At 39.6% G+C, this 12,474-nt stretch overlaps 1 protein-coding gene across 1 annotated transcript in view; it reads right to left on the reverse strand.

Annotated features, from left to right (window-relative positions):
- The window catches only part of LOC134650893 (uncharacterized), a 46,867-nt gene that overhangs the window by 4,559 nt on the left and 29,834 nt on the right, over positions 1-12,474 (reverse strand). The window contains exon 3 of the mRNA XM_063505830.1: positions 5,746-6,063. Within this exon, the coding sequence (XP_063361900.1) occupies positions 5,746-6,063 (318 nt within the window). The remainder of the gene's footprint in view (positions 1-5,745; positions 6,064-12,474) is intronic.

A 12,474-nucleotide genomic window follows, 5' to 3' on the forward strand; every position in this document is an offset into this window, starting at 1 on the left:
CAAGGTGCCCACTGATTAATAGTCCGCCGGACAGTATCGTCAGTTATTCGGAGCTGTCAACTTTTTGTCCTAACAGAAGTGAGAAGACATGGGCAACCTAATCTTACTTTTCTATGAATGGATATACAGTCCTTAAAAAATAACTTAAAAATATCTTAATTAATTAATAAACTACATTTAAACTAATCAAAAGACCTCCGCGAGCTGTACCGGGTGCAAAGGTAAGAAAGGTATAATTGGTTCCTATTGAGAATCCATTTAGCTTTAAATATTTCCAAAGTAGGGTCGAAGGTTCCTATAAAAGCAGACTCGTGACGACTATTTTTCATTATAAGTCCGCCTTTTAGTATTAAGGTATGTTGGCGTAAAATTGGATCGGGGCAAGACCGGGTATTTTAATTTACTGCTATACTCCACTTGAGTTTCGGCTTGAGTACACCTGTCTATGTAAACTTGTTGCACTTGAGAATCTCTTAAGCCACGTAGAGACGGCTGAATATAAAAAAATATAACACGTTCACGGAAATTCCGTCAAATGACGTAAATGGATCTCTTGGTAAGGCACTAGCTTCTACTTTGATCAAACCGCCACCCCCTCCACAGACGCCTAGTTTTCATGGTATTACAATGAAGTCATGTATGTTATTTTAGACACAACACAAGGTTCTCTAGCGTCACAGCAAAATCTTTAACTCGGATAACAAATTACCAATTCGGGAAATCGTAACAAGAGTGCAACAACCAACAACCCTGAATCGTTCCCATCTAAAATAGTCCCATTCCACCCGAGAATTCACAAAGATTCACGCCCGGCCCCGTAATTACTTCTAAGAGTTCTAAGGAACTGTTCGATTCCGTGAAATATACTAACGAGGGCTATTCAATATTCAAGACTCCGACTCTTTGGACTCCGTCCCTTGATAACTTCTCGGAGGCCAATTCAGTTTTAATAATTTTAAAGGATTTTGATCTTATTATGAGTCATATTGATTTAATTTTTAGATTTCTTCACACACTTTTCACTCTATTACACACATATAAGTTCACACTCCTATTTCTTTCCTATGCTTATGCTTGAAAATGGCGTCTTTTCTGTAGACTTTATAAAAGTCTAAGACTTACATCTTAAAAAATAGAAATCTTTATCATGTTAACAAGGATAGAGTACGAAAATTTAGCTAAGAAAAGTCGCATAAATTCAACTCATACTATAAAAGTTTTTGACCCGATCCGACCCGGCCCGACCCGTTTTCGTGAGGACCAATCAGCGTTAGCAGCTTACACTGGTTGGTGCAGCACCGAACGTTTACTCATACTCATACTCGTTTATTCATAAAGCCAATTTACATGTCAAATAAATTATACACTTACACTTAAACTTAAAATTATATATACAATCAATCGAAAATTAAAACAAAGCTTATTTACATGTCGAATTAAAATTGGAAAACGTTTAAAATTAAAATTGAGGTCAAGACGAAAGACTTAAAATTTAAAATTAGGATACATTTTTAAAATTACAATTAATATACAATTTTAAGGTCTTATCAAAAAAGGATCAAAACCATATCAAATTGTTAAAACAGAATCAGGTTCTCTGACACTTTAATTTGTGGAAATAAAATTGTCTAAGGCCAATCTAAAGATGTCTGTCTAAAGATAATGAGAAAGCTGAGGGAATTATTAATTATGTTTACAGTTTGCTCCTGAAATATTAGGATATACCTACAATGGTTTGAGCAGAAACAGGTAGGTATAGAATGGGGGTGGATGTGGTTAATTAGAATAATAAATCTGTGTGACTTAGAAATATTATCACAATTTTACGTCATTTACAGTAGGATTCGACGAAAAAAAAAGATTGCTTTGTTTTTATTAAACGTCTTTAATTTTAAGATTTTCACGTTTCACGATATGCCTAGGAATTTCACGATATGCCTGATCTTACGATCGGCCGCCGACATATAAATGCGAACAGATAAGTCTTATTTTATATATTGTCTTCTTTTATTCACATTTATTGAGAGAGAATTGACTTTCGGAGACTTAGAACATACTAAAAAAGTGATTGTTGATTGTGATTCTGGTTTCTATATTTTCCAACAATGGTCCACATAAAGGATGACTCACGCTAGACCGGGCCGAGACCGGGCCGAAGCTTCCGGCGCTTCGTTTTCTATGGAAAGCACCACGTGATCACCGATCAGCCGTCATAGAAAATGACATGTCAGACGCCTCAGTTATCCCTTCTCCATAAATAAACCCCGAACGCAGCTTTGAATATTACCCAATACACAATTCCACTATTAAAAGTGGTTCACGAAAAACGCAGCACAATCGTGGAGTAATTTTAATTTAAAGCTACAGACTTAGTTATTCTAGTTCTATCAGCATATGATCATGTCGTATTGCTAGGCGATTTCAACATTAATACCTTACGCGCTCATGATCCGAACACAATCAAGTTATCAGATTTCTTACGCACACTACAACTATCACAATTTGTTAATGGACCTACCCATTTTACTGATCACTCAGAAACGCAGATAGATCTAATATGTTCAAATACAAAAATAGGACATGTAGCGGTCAACTATATCCCCGACCTCAGTCACCATGCGTTTATCACCTGTGAGCTCAACATTAGGAAAAATAAGCCGGTTCCAAGGTGGTTAGTGTACAGACCGCTTAAGGATATTGATATGCAAAGGTTTAACGCTGACCTTGAATCTATAAACTGGGAATGCTTGGTGTGTGACAACGTCGGCGATACTCTTTTCCATTTCAATATGTCCATTTTACAGCTTTTTGAACTCCACGCGCCGTTAAAAAAAATTCTAATAAAAAAGAAACTTCATCCTTGGATCACACCCACGGTCAGGGAGATGATGCGGCTCCGTGATGTAGCGCACGCAAGATTTCGCCGAACTGGGCTTGACTCTCATAAAAAATATTATAAGGATTTAAAAAACATAGTTAACGCAGCTATTTTTACCGAAAAATCAGCCTTTTATCAGACATATATTACAAGCAATCAAAATAATCCCAAAGTTCTGTGGCAAAATATTAAAAGTAACATAGCCGATTTTAAAAAGCGTAATGAATTGCCTCCTAACTTTAATAATCCAGATCAGATTAACAGCCACTTTCTTAATTTACCTACTAGAAGAGGTGTCACCCTAACCAGTTTAATGTATTATGAGTTCCATAGATTTGGTTCTGCGAAGTTCATGTTAAAACCAGTAGATGAAAGCACTGTTTTGAGGATCATTAAATCCTTTTCAAGCAATGCAGTAGGCACTGACAACATCACGTTGGATATGGTTGAACTTACCTTGCCTAGAACCCTATTTATCATCACAAGTATCATCAACCAATCCATCTGCACTGGTGTTTTTCCAGATGACTGGAAATCGGCGATAGTTAGGCCTATACCCAAAACACCTCAACCTACTGACTTAAAGGACCTCAGGCCTATTAGCATTCTGTGTTTCGTGTCGAAAATTCTAGAAAAAGTGGTATGTCGGCAAGTAACAGATTTTTTAGAAGCAAATAACATATTACCAAATAAGCAGTCTGGATTTCGGAAAGGGCGCAGCACAGCCACGGCACTCCTGGACGTGATCGATGACATACTAACAGCGCAGGATAAAGGAGAGGCATCTATCCTAGTCCTCCTAGACTTTTCCCGTGCCTTCGACACTATAAATATTTCACTATTGCTGTCTAAACTTGCTTACTATGGTTTCGACGTCGGAACCATAAAATGGTTTGATAGCTATCTCTCTGGCCGTTCGCAGAAAGTTGGGCTTCGTAATTATTCTGGACTAACAGATTACTCTTTAAATGTATCTGTAAATTGCGGAGTCCCTCAGGGGTCGATTTTGGGTCCCGTTTTGTTTATTTTGTACGTGGCAGACATTGCTAGTTGTATAAAGAACTGTCACTATCACATGTATGCAGATGACCTACAAATTTATAAAACGTTCCATCCTCGGGAGACACAAACTGCTGTGGAGCTGTTGAATCAGGATCTTGATCGTATCGACGTTTGGTCTGGACAGTGTGACTTAGTCCTTAACCCCAACAAGTCAAAGTTTCTAGTGCTTGGCACTAAAGGCCAAGTTGACAAAGTCACCAGGTTTGATATTAATGTTATGCTCGGGAGGGAACGCCTCGAACGAGTCTCTGCAGCCCGTAACCTCGGCCTACTCTTAGACGAGGGCTTGCGTTTTGAACAAAATGTACTCGATGTCGCTAAAAACTGCTACTATAGATTGAAAGTACTATATCAGGTTCGCCAATATCTCAGTGTCGACCTTAGAATAAAATTATGCGACACTTTAATATTATCCAAACTCAACTATGTCGACACTGTGATTAATGGTTGCTTACTGGCGCGTTCGAAGGCACTCCTTCAACGCATCCAGAATGCTTGTGCCCGTTTCTGTTTCCCCATCCCTCCACGTACTCATGTCACCCCTTATCTTAACAGTGGTAAGATGTTGAAAATGGAAGCACGTCGTTCGTTGCATTTTGCGACCCTACTTTTCGGTGTAGTAAAATTCCAACAGCCCCAATACCTTTTTAACAAGTTGTCGTTCTCCTCCCGCCCAATGAGAGATGCCATTCGACTTCTCTGTCCGAGACGCGGCGGTTGCGCAGCGTTTCGTGGCAGTTTTCGCTATTCTGCCACGAAATGCTCGAACAACATACCCCCTCCAATACGTAACTTAAAAACATTACATACTTTTAAACTTAAATTTAAACAATATCTTTTCAGCTTGCAACTGCCGTGTTCTTAGCGTTCCATGCAGCTTAGCTATATAATTTATTGGTAGGTATATTTTACTTACTTCCGGCGTAATACGGTGCATAAAAGATTTTTTTTTTTTTCTTTTGTTGGTTAAAGCCGTCAATCGTTGCCTTTTCTGTAAACCTATTTACAACTACCAACTCACCTATTTTATATTATAATTCTTTATTTATTCGAGTTCCCTTTTTTATGTATATATGCTCCACTATATTTAATATTATACTAAATACATGCTTTGCCTGACTATATATATTTACATATTCCCAACCCACTCACTTCCATATCAAATTTCACTTTGTTTCTTTTTCTTTGTCTTCATGTATAAGTTTGTAATTTGTGTTAAATATTAATTAGGTACTGAATCACATTTTGACACTGCCTTTACTGTTCTGAGCTATCTTCTTGCCCTGGGCTCCACGGAAGACCAGCGCTATAGCATATATATTATGTTACAGCATATGCTGAGTGGTGTCCATTTGTAGCCTCTATAGCAGCATCAATACTACGATTATTATTGCATGTTAGTTTAAGCTACTAATAGTTTTAACTGTTTAGTGTATAAGATCTTCTTTCTTAAATGTATATGTGTGGTGCTGTATGTAGATGGTTTTTGCAATAAACGTTTTTCTATTCTATTCTATTCTATTCTATTCTATTCATTGCTCAACTTAGAGGATATAACCAAACGGACTAGCCATTAACAGGCGTTCCCCTCTGTCGAAAATAGGCGGCTAATGGTCATACACAATATATGGACTAACGTTTATCTGACATGGCTATTTTTACGTTAACTATACATTTGACGTGCCCCTCCCCCTCAAAAATCGGCAGACTGTTTTGTACTGAAAATTACAGACACGCCGTTTGGTTATATCCTCCAAGCTCGTCAACGATCATAGTCATAGCACCATACTAAATAACTAACTTACCAGCAAACTGTCCTCAAATAATCCTCATGGCTAGTACTGATATCCCGCTGGTCCGTAGAATACTGCTCATTCTTCTGATGGTCATTCAGATGCGTGAGCGTAACCTCATATTTCTGGCTACATTTTTCATAATCAGCCCAGAAGATCTTGACGCAGCGCGCGTGCTTCAAGTACTCGTCTTGGTATGCTCCAGGAGTGCAGAGTTCCTTCATGCCATCGCTGATCCCGGAGTAGATTTTGCGGAAGACTGTCTGTTCGTGTCGGGACATGCAGGCGCTCGTGTAGTTGTCGATGCAGGTTATGCCGGAGTGGAGTTTTCTGGAAAGAAGAGTGATCAGTAAATTTTTGAAGTAAAGAGTTAAAGAGACAATGGTCATGGTTCACATGACAGTGGTCGTGAATGTCGCAGTAAACATTTCCTAATTCCAAAGTGGCATAGAAGTAAAATAAGTTCACTAGTATTTAAAAAATATTAATTAGCACAATATTCAGTTGCAAAAAATATATAGAGTTAAACCAAGAAAAGTCTACGACGATATTAATAGCACACGCAGTGCAAGTGTTATTTTAAACGTCAAACTTCTATGAAATTATGCTTGCACTTGCACTGCGTATGCTATCAAAAGTTGCAGACTTTTCTTGGTCCAATTCTAAATATTTGCTCGGCATTCTCGGTAACATAGACATTTTTGTATTTTATATTCCCGAAAATCAATAGAGTAGTTAAACAAAGCGCCTACAATTTTGATGCAGGCCAAAACTACGACGGAGGAGACCTCAGCCGACAATTAATCAACCAAATAAGGCTCCCTTAAAAATGGCCAACTGCTAGTGTTGTGAATAACGCTCATTTCGAGACTTAAAGACGCGAACCCTTAAGACTCTCGAGGCTTAACGCCTCAAAGGCGGCAATGACGATTTCTTACATCCATACGCGTAAAATAAATAAATACAATTCTCAAATATAGTCGAGTCTTCAAGACTTACGAGTCTTGTGGGCTCGAGTCTTTAAGCCTAAAAATAAGCGTTATTCACAACACTATTACCAACTGCCGATTGCTGGGTCCATTTTCATCCCACAATAGTAGTCCCAGTTTAGCTTTGTGTCACAATAACGAACCGCACAATCAATAATTCACCACGCCTGCGGCTTTGAACATGATGCCATAACTCAATATGTTGTCCAATGATTAGTAAAAGCGTCGTATTAGAGATGGGCCGAATATTCGGATAAAGTACGGAATAAAAGCTAATATTTTATTGTTTGTCTGGATGCGACACTGTAAAATGAAAATTCCTACTGATCTGCTAGCATGAGTTGCGTTCTCGCGCGCGACTCCATCTCAGATCTCAGCGCGACTTCAAGAGAGAACGCAACTCATGTTAGCCGGTCAGAAGTTTTCAAGTTACTCTCTGCTAGTATGGCTACCACCAGTTTGGCACTGACATAAACGCCATCGAGGACGTAGGTAATTTACTTTCTATGCATCTCGCTCGTACTCGCATATTAGCGCGAGCGAGATGTGTAGAAAGTAAATTACGTTCTCGATAGCGTTATTATGTCAGTTTTGACACTGTCAGTGACTCATGGTACGGGCTCGGTGACGTCTCTCCGTTGACATTGATGAACGAATGGAAATGTTTGAATTAAATTTTCATCCTGTTTCATTCAATTATTGTAGAATTAGTGTAGATTGTTTGGCGAGGGTAGAAAATTTTCTTAAGTAACGCAAGGGACTTTTTTTTTTATTATAAATGGTCTTACTCATGGCCACAGACTAGCCGAGGCGAAGACGTGGCCTACGATGGAGCGAGCATGCTCAGAAGGTGTCTGTTCACCCTTGATTTGAAGGTTGCCGGGTTATATGAGCTCGGAAATATAGACGCCGGCAAGGAATTCCATTCCTTGGCAGTGCGCATAAGAAAAGAGGAAGCAAAGCGCTTCGTGCGAATTAGTGGAATATCTACCAAGTAAGGATGGAAATCGGCCGTGCGTCTAAAAGTCCGATGGTAGAATGGGGACGGTGGAATAAGCTTGTGCACTTAAGCTTAAGCTTGTGGGACTTAGCTTTTTACACGACTGCCCAAAAAAAGGAGTGTATTGTTTTCAGCGTTCATGTTTGTGGGTATGTAAGTTTCTTTGTTCCACCCTAGCAGCTAAATGCCTGAACCGATTTAGATGTATGATATATCATTAGAATCCTTACGTCATCCCGGGTGACATAGGCTATATGACGTCATTAAAAAAAACAATATGGCGGACTAAATACGACATATTGCGCAACTTTAAGAAAAAAATATCTTGCAAGCCCGTCGAGTAGGGCATCAAAATGAAGCGCTTTGAAAGACGATCAATAATATATATACAATATGAGGGTTTCAGTCTAATTTCGAGAAAGTAAGAGTTCATAAAATATGTTTAGAAAAGCTAATCTCATAAAACCAAATATTATCATATTGTTGGGATATTAAAAGGAAGTGGTTTGACCGCTGATCATAAAAGAAATAATTATACATAGGTATTATATTAATCATATTTTACTTGTTTTGAAACCAAGCCAATATGTTCTAACTTGCGCTAAGGGAATAGAAAAGTGTAAATAAGATCTTTGTAAAGAGTCTGAGATTGTAGAGTCCGTCTTCAGTTATAACTTATAACTCTGCACCGACTTTGACGGAACAAAGTGTGACCGAAGGCAGGCGTGGCTCTCTCCGCGATTTCGTCGCTTTGCTACAGGTAGCTAAAAGTACATCCGTTCCACACCAATATTGGGGAAAACCATAATGGCTCCTCTACACGATGGGCCAGCGTCGGCCACTCCAAGGGACGCATTTATGCGTTAGAGGGAGCAAGTGATATTGCTACCTCATTCTACCGTATGGCTGCGTCCCTTGGAGTGGCCGGCGTTGGCCTATCGTGTAGAGGAGCCATAAGCCGCGCGTGGCGCTGTTGCCACCTAGCGGCCATATCTGTGCTGATCGTAACAGACGCGTTTTGTTAGAGAGTGAGTCTTCTGTACCTAGTACTATTATTTATTCTGTGCCGTAGGCCGAGCTCCACGTAGGGATGACGGCCCGGAGCATACGACAGATGTGCGTTTCCTGCAACATCCCCAAGTATTTAAATTGCAAAGTTCGAAAGCCGAGCTCCGCGTTAGGGTTGAAGGCCCAGAGCATAAGACAGGCTCGGTGCGCGCTTCCAAATTCCCCAAGTATATAAATTACGAAGGCCGAGCTCCGCGTAGGGGGCAAAGACTGGGAGCTTAAGACAGATGGGCTCTTCCTGCAACTTCCCCGAGTATTCAAATTGCAAAGGTCGAAAGCCGAGCTCCGCGTATGATTGAAGGCCCGGAGCATAAGACAGGCTCGGTGCGCGCTTCCAAATTTATCAAGAATATTAATCACGCAGGCCGAGCTCCGCGGAGGGCCGAAGGCCCGGAGCGTAAGAAAGGTGCACGCTATCTGTAGCTTCCCCAATAATTTTAATTGCGAAGGCCGAAGGCCGAGCTTCGCGTAGGGCCGAAGGCCCGGGGCGTAAGAAAGGTGCACGCTCTCTGCAGCTTCTCCAAGTATCTTAATTGCGAAGGCCGAAGGCCGAGCTTCGCGTAGGGCCGAAGGTCCGGAGCGTAAGAAAGGTCCACGATTTCTGCAGCTTCCCCAAGTTTCTTAATTGCGAAGGCCGAAGGCCGAGCCTCGCCTAGGGCCGAAGACCCGGAGTGTAAGAAAGGTTCACGGTTTTTGCAGCTTCCCCAAGTACCTTAATTGCGAAGGCCGAAGGCCGAACTTCGCGTAGGGCCGAAGGCCCGGAGCGTAAGAAAGGTGCACGTTTTCTGTAGCTTCCCCAAGTTCGTTAATCGCGAAGGCCGAAGGCCGAGCTTCGCGTAGGGCCGAAGGCCCGGAGCGTAAGAAAGTTCCATGCTTTCTGCAGCTTCTCCATGTATCTGAATTGCGAAGGCCAAAGGCCGAACTTCGCGTAGGGCCGAAGGCCCGGAGCGTAAGAAAGGTGCACGCTTTCTGCAGCTTCCCCAAGTATCTTAATTGCGAAGGCCGAAAGCCAACCAATAGGAAATAATTATGTATTTCCAGAGATATTAAGCGATAGCACTTTTCAATACGTCTGGTTTTTTGGGTCCGAACTATTTAGGTTTTTAAGCACGTTTTATGCTAACATATCAAAGATCAACATGATGAAAGCTCCTTGAAGCAACTAACTTGCCTTAAATCATAAAAAATGTGGTTGGTTTTTGTATAGTCACTAAAATGTATAAAATAAAATAAATTAATTAAAAATTAAAAAACACGACTGCAGTTTAAAAGCGAACTGAAAAGCTAAAAATAATTTTTATTTATGTTAGCTACTCAACTTCATAAATATAAAATAGAATATAAGTGTTCAGTCAGGGTCATAAACAGCAAACAGAAAAGTTTAAGCTCATTTAGGATAGTGACTGTACCTGTATATTTTATTTCGATTGCAGTCGGGAACCTGTGAATGGGAAAATTTCAATATATCAAGGTTCCCGACTGCAATCGAAATAAAATATACAGGTACAGTCACTATCCTAAATGAGCTTAAACTTTTCCGTTTGCTGTTTATGACCCTGACTGAACACTTATATTCTATTTTATATTTATGAAGTTGAGTAGCTAACATAAATAAAAATTATTTTTAGCTTTTCAGTTCGCTTTTAAACTGCAGTCGTGTTTTTTAATTTTTAATTAATTTATTTTTTGACCTATTTAATTTTAGGGATTTGTCTAATCCTTAGCTGCTAATGTAAGTAAGTAATTGAAGCGTTTTCGAATAGTTATAGATAAGCGGAACAGTTCGACGAAACATTCGGTGCGGTAAAATTTTAACCGAACATTTGGCCGAATGTTTGTATAAAGGGGCCTACTGATTAACAGTCCGCCGGACGGTATCAGCCTGTCAGTTGTTCGGAGCTGTCAACTTTTTGTTCTAACTGACAGGCCGATATCGTCCGGCGGACTGGTAATCAGACAAACTCCATATTCGGCCCATCTCTACTTTGTATTTAGCGTAACACTGATGTCCACCTGACTACAAATAAATAAAGCCCACAAATCAGTTGTTTAAGCAAACAAATTCCAATTCCGTTTTTAGTTGTATTTGTTTTAACGTTTTAATTAATGGCTCGATAGTTTGTAAATGACAAATACAAATCACTGTTAATGATTGCGGGTTTCATCAATATGTATCAATACTATCAATTGCAAATAAATACTCGGAAGCTGAACGGTATATAGTTTTTAATTTAAAGATTTTATAATTACAGTTTTTAGGGTTCCGTACCCAAAGGGTAAAAACGGGACCCTATTACTAAGACTCCACTGTCCGTCTGTCTGTCCTGCCACAAGGCTGTATCTCATGAACCATGATAGCTAGACAGTTGAAATTCTCACAGATGATGTATTTCTGTTGCCACTATAACAACAAATACTAAAAAGTCCGACTCGCACTTGTCCGGATTTTTATTATACAGTGCTAAATAAAACGGGACTTAATCGCTCAGAAAATATGTGTTTTATTACTTTTGGTGCTTGAGTCGTGATCGTGACATTTTCGGAGACGGATATGTCACGACATGACGAAGGAAGAAAAACGGTCTTGATATGGCGCAAAGTTGGATAATTAGGTAGTACCATATTAATTAGGTAGCAAATACTAAAAAAAAATACATATTTAATCCCATTGTTTCAGGATCTCAAAAGCTTAGTTGTGCCCTTCATTTTTTTTGTCATTCTCCCTTACATTACATTGTTTTTTGATTCTATACGATACAGATAACTCCTAAGGCCTACTTGCACCATTCACTAACCCGGGTTAACAAGTTAAACCTGAAGCTATACCATGGTTACCAGTACAATTTGCCGCTTAACCGCTTAACCCCGGGTTAGTGGGATGATGCAAGTGGGCCTAAGCCAACCAAAACACAGATGCCGTATCTTTCCCGTATGTAAACTGAGAAACAATATTACCGAAGGTTATAACAGTGCAAGCAAAACTTAACTTGATCTCTATTCACGCCAAATAACTCATGGGCTATTCAGCATCCATCCAAAGTTAGCCAACCAGACAACTAGTTTCAAATTGCTATTTACCACAAACAAGAACACTAAATTAAGATGAGCTAACTGCGTACCATTCCGCAACTTGCTGACGTCTACGTCTTTAGCAAAAGTTAGCCATTTTACCAAAGTTACCCGGTTTTCACGAAGTTGAGCGTTCCGTGAATAGCCGTAGGGTTGCCATACGTTTTCCCCTGACTTGTCAGGATTTCTGGTCCTTTGTCAGGCTTTTTGTGGATAAAGGAAAGCATTTGACCCATAATCTTATCTTAGAATTAGATTAAACTTTGTTGACATCGATACTGTACCTACGTGTAATTCTCACTGACATATATTCTATTAATCTGTAATGCATTATTATTGTTGTGATTGTTTTATAATATTTTTTGTTGATTTTATTGTGCACTATATAATATTTGCATGCATTTAAGTATGTTTTATTGCAGATAAAGTGATTGATTGATTGATTGATTGAATCTCACCTGATGGTAAGTGCCGATGCGGTCTATTAGGATGGAGCATGCTTACCTAAGAGATGTCTATTAATTCTCGATTTAAAAAGATCCAAGTTATAGTAAAATGGGAGTAGATTAGCAGGAAGCGAGCTCAACTTGAGACTTGGCGAATGTCAGGGTTTTT

Source organism: Cydia amplana, chromosome 9, assembly GCF_948474715.1.
Source record: "Cydia amplana chromosome 9, ilCydAmpl1.1, whole genome shotgun sequence".
In the NCBI taxonomy this organism is placed as follows: domain Eukaryota; kingdom Metazoa; phylum Arthropoda; class Insecta; order Lepidoptera; family Tortricidae; genus Cydia; species Cydia amplana.